Source organism: Bison bison, unplaced genomic scaffold (genome assembly GCF_000754665.1).
Source record: "Bison bison bison isolate TAMUID 2011002044 unplaced genomic scaffold, Bison_UMD1.0 scf7180017864053, whole genome shotgun sequence".
Lineage (NCBI taxonomy): Eukaryota > Metazoa > Chordata > Mammalia > Artiodactyla > Bovidae > Bison > Bison bison.
In genome coordinates, this window is record NW_011494625.1 from 5,767,492 (window position 1) to 5,769,908 (window position 2,417).

The 2,417-nt window shown below is 47.9% G+C and overlaps 1 protein-coding gene across 3 annotated transcripts in view; it reads left to right on the forward strand.

Moving 5' to 3' along the window:
• Nucleotides 1-1,180, forward strand: part of HIVEP1 (human immunodeficiency virus type I enhancer binding protein 1) — a 137,981-nt gene extending 136,801 nt beyond the window's left edge. For all 3 annotated transcript variants that reach the window (XM_010835877.1, XM_010835878.1, XM_010835879.1), the window contains one exon: nucleotides 1-1,180. In XM_010835877.1, the coding sequence (XP_010834179.1) occupies nucleotides 1-598 (598 nt within the window). In that variant the 3' untranslated portion in view covers nucleotides 599-1,180.
• The last annotated feature ends 1,237 nt before the right edge of the window (nucleotides 1,181-2,417 follow it).

Here is a 2,417-nt window from a genome sequence, read left to right on the forward strand (position 1 = left end):
CCTTGGCCCGCCGGTGCGCCCACCGGGGCTGGCCCTCAATGCCGTGGGGCTGCAGGTGGTGGCCGCCAACCCCGCCTCCCAGAGCAGCCCTGCGCCCCCCGCGCCCATCCCGGGCCTCCAGATCGTAAACATCGCCCTGCCCACGCTCATCCCCTCAGTCAGCCAGGTCCCCGTGGACACCCAGGGCGCCCCCGAGATGCCCGCTCCCCCAAACAGGGCTCCTCGGGAGGCGCCGCCCACGCAGCCTGTCGGGGCGCATCCCGGCGGCAGGACCCCATCCCCGCAGGGCTCCCCCGGTGTCCAGCGGGAAAGCGCACAGAAGGGTCTAGATCCGCCTGCCCCGGCCAGAGACCAGGCAAGGCGGGACAGCTCCAGTCCCAGGGACACGGGGAAGGGGGCCTCAGCGAATCACCCGAAGCCCCGGCACGACACCCCTGGCGCACCCTGCAAACCAACCTCAGCGCCCCTGCCCCCGCCGGGCCGGCCGAGGCTCCCCCTGGACCCGGAGGGACCCCGGCCCCCGCCCCGGAGGCCGGTCACCCAGTTCAGCGACGTGAGTAGCGACGACGATGAGGACAGGCTCGTGATCGCCACCTAGGGGCTGTTTATTCGGGGGGAGGTGGTTTGGTTTGGGGGTTTTTTTTGTTGTTTTTTGTTTTTTTGGTTTTTTTATATAAACACTTACAGGTTTTTTTGAAAACCCTCCTTTCCTTAAAGCACATTTTTCTGACATAAACTCATGACTAATCTTTGTGCAATCATGAACTTTTGACCAATAATTGTTGTTTTGTGTCAGCTCCAGCCATTTTTGTACATGTTGTATAGACAATTGTGCCTTTTAGGAGTTTTATGTTTAGAAACTGTACAGATTGTTGAATATCTATATACAAAAGTATATATTATATATGTACATGAAAGCCAGGTAGTTATTTGTGTTTAGCAAGAAAAACCTGTCAAATAAATCCAATGATTAAATTATATGTTGCACTGTTAAATATTAAATTTTTATGGCTGTGGGGCAGAGTTTCTGTGTATAAATTAGTATGTAAACTCCATATTTATTGTATTCATATTAGTCTTTGAAAATGGGTCTGTCCTCCTTGTGTAAGACAGTAACTTTACACTTCAGACAGATTTTCTGTGTTATGAAATGTTTCAGTAAAGTTGTTTACTGACTTTATCATTGCTTTAGTGGTGGTTTCTTTATGTCGTGTAGTGACCAGCAACCTGCATTCGAAAAAGAGCCTGAGGTTAACATTCCTTCCACACTCACCCCCACCCCCTGTATTTTTGAGAAATAAGGGCTTTATAGTTACTGCCGAGGGAAATAGCCAAGAGACCAGTTTTTCCAACTTACGAGGAATAATTTTGTAGCTATTTTGAGAAGATTCGGTACTTAAGAACACTACAGGTAAGTGTATTTAGCATAAGGACAGAAAAGGGCAAAGTTCGTAAAGGTGGGTATGACAGCTTCTGAGAAATGTATACTGTTACAAGTCAATCCTGAGAGCTTGGCTTGGGCGGAGCCCACGAGCCCTGAGGCCTCAGCCCAGGTTTGCGTGTGAGCTGGCCTCTGTGTCCCCTGGGCCCTGCTCCTTACAGCTAGAGACCTCCGACCCGGACCAAACCACGGGAGGTCTGGGCTTCACAGAAGAACCAAATTCAGACTTGAAATTACTTAAGTTGCCTCTTTAGAAATGATTGCTTCCCGCCTGAGAGGCTTGACTTATTTAGAAAAATGGGGAGGGGACCCACAATTGCACCTGCGATGATGTGCAATATTACGTGAGGCTACAGATGCTGCATTTGTGAAAAAATGTCTTAATGTTGGAATTTGAAGCAATGCATTCGTGTTTTTCAAGGCCTGCTTGGTGAAGATCTGGGAGACATTAAGTCGGTAGGACAGCAGTGCGTGAGAGAAATAGTCTAAGGAGTTTGGGAGCCTGCTGTTACCCAGCCCCGGCTCCAAACCTGGGGCTTGGGGAAAGAGCCTGTCATCTGGGCCTGTGAGCCCCAGTCTAAATTATGACCTCTAGAATATGCTTCTGTCTCAGTAGGCTCTGATGGATCAGTGATGCTTCTGATGCATGCTTCAATCTACATTTATTCTTGCCCACAGATTAAGTAACAGATACCGCAACAACAATAAAAGTATGTTTTATATCCCAAGATGTACTTGAAAAGAGTTCTGGAAACTTATCATAGGAATTGTACTGGTCTAACAAAGTGGTTGTTGAAAATGAGGGCCATTGTCTGTCAGATTTCTCAAAATAAGTTTTAACTTTGCGTCACACCTCTTACAATTTTGTTGCCTAAAATTTTAAAGCAGTATAATAAGCATTCTTGCTTCCTAGTCACATTTTAAGTACATATGACAAAGCTAAATTCAAAAGCAATGCTAAGAATTTTGGCTTTGA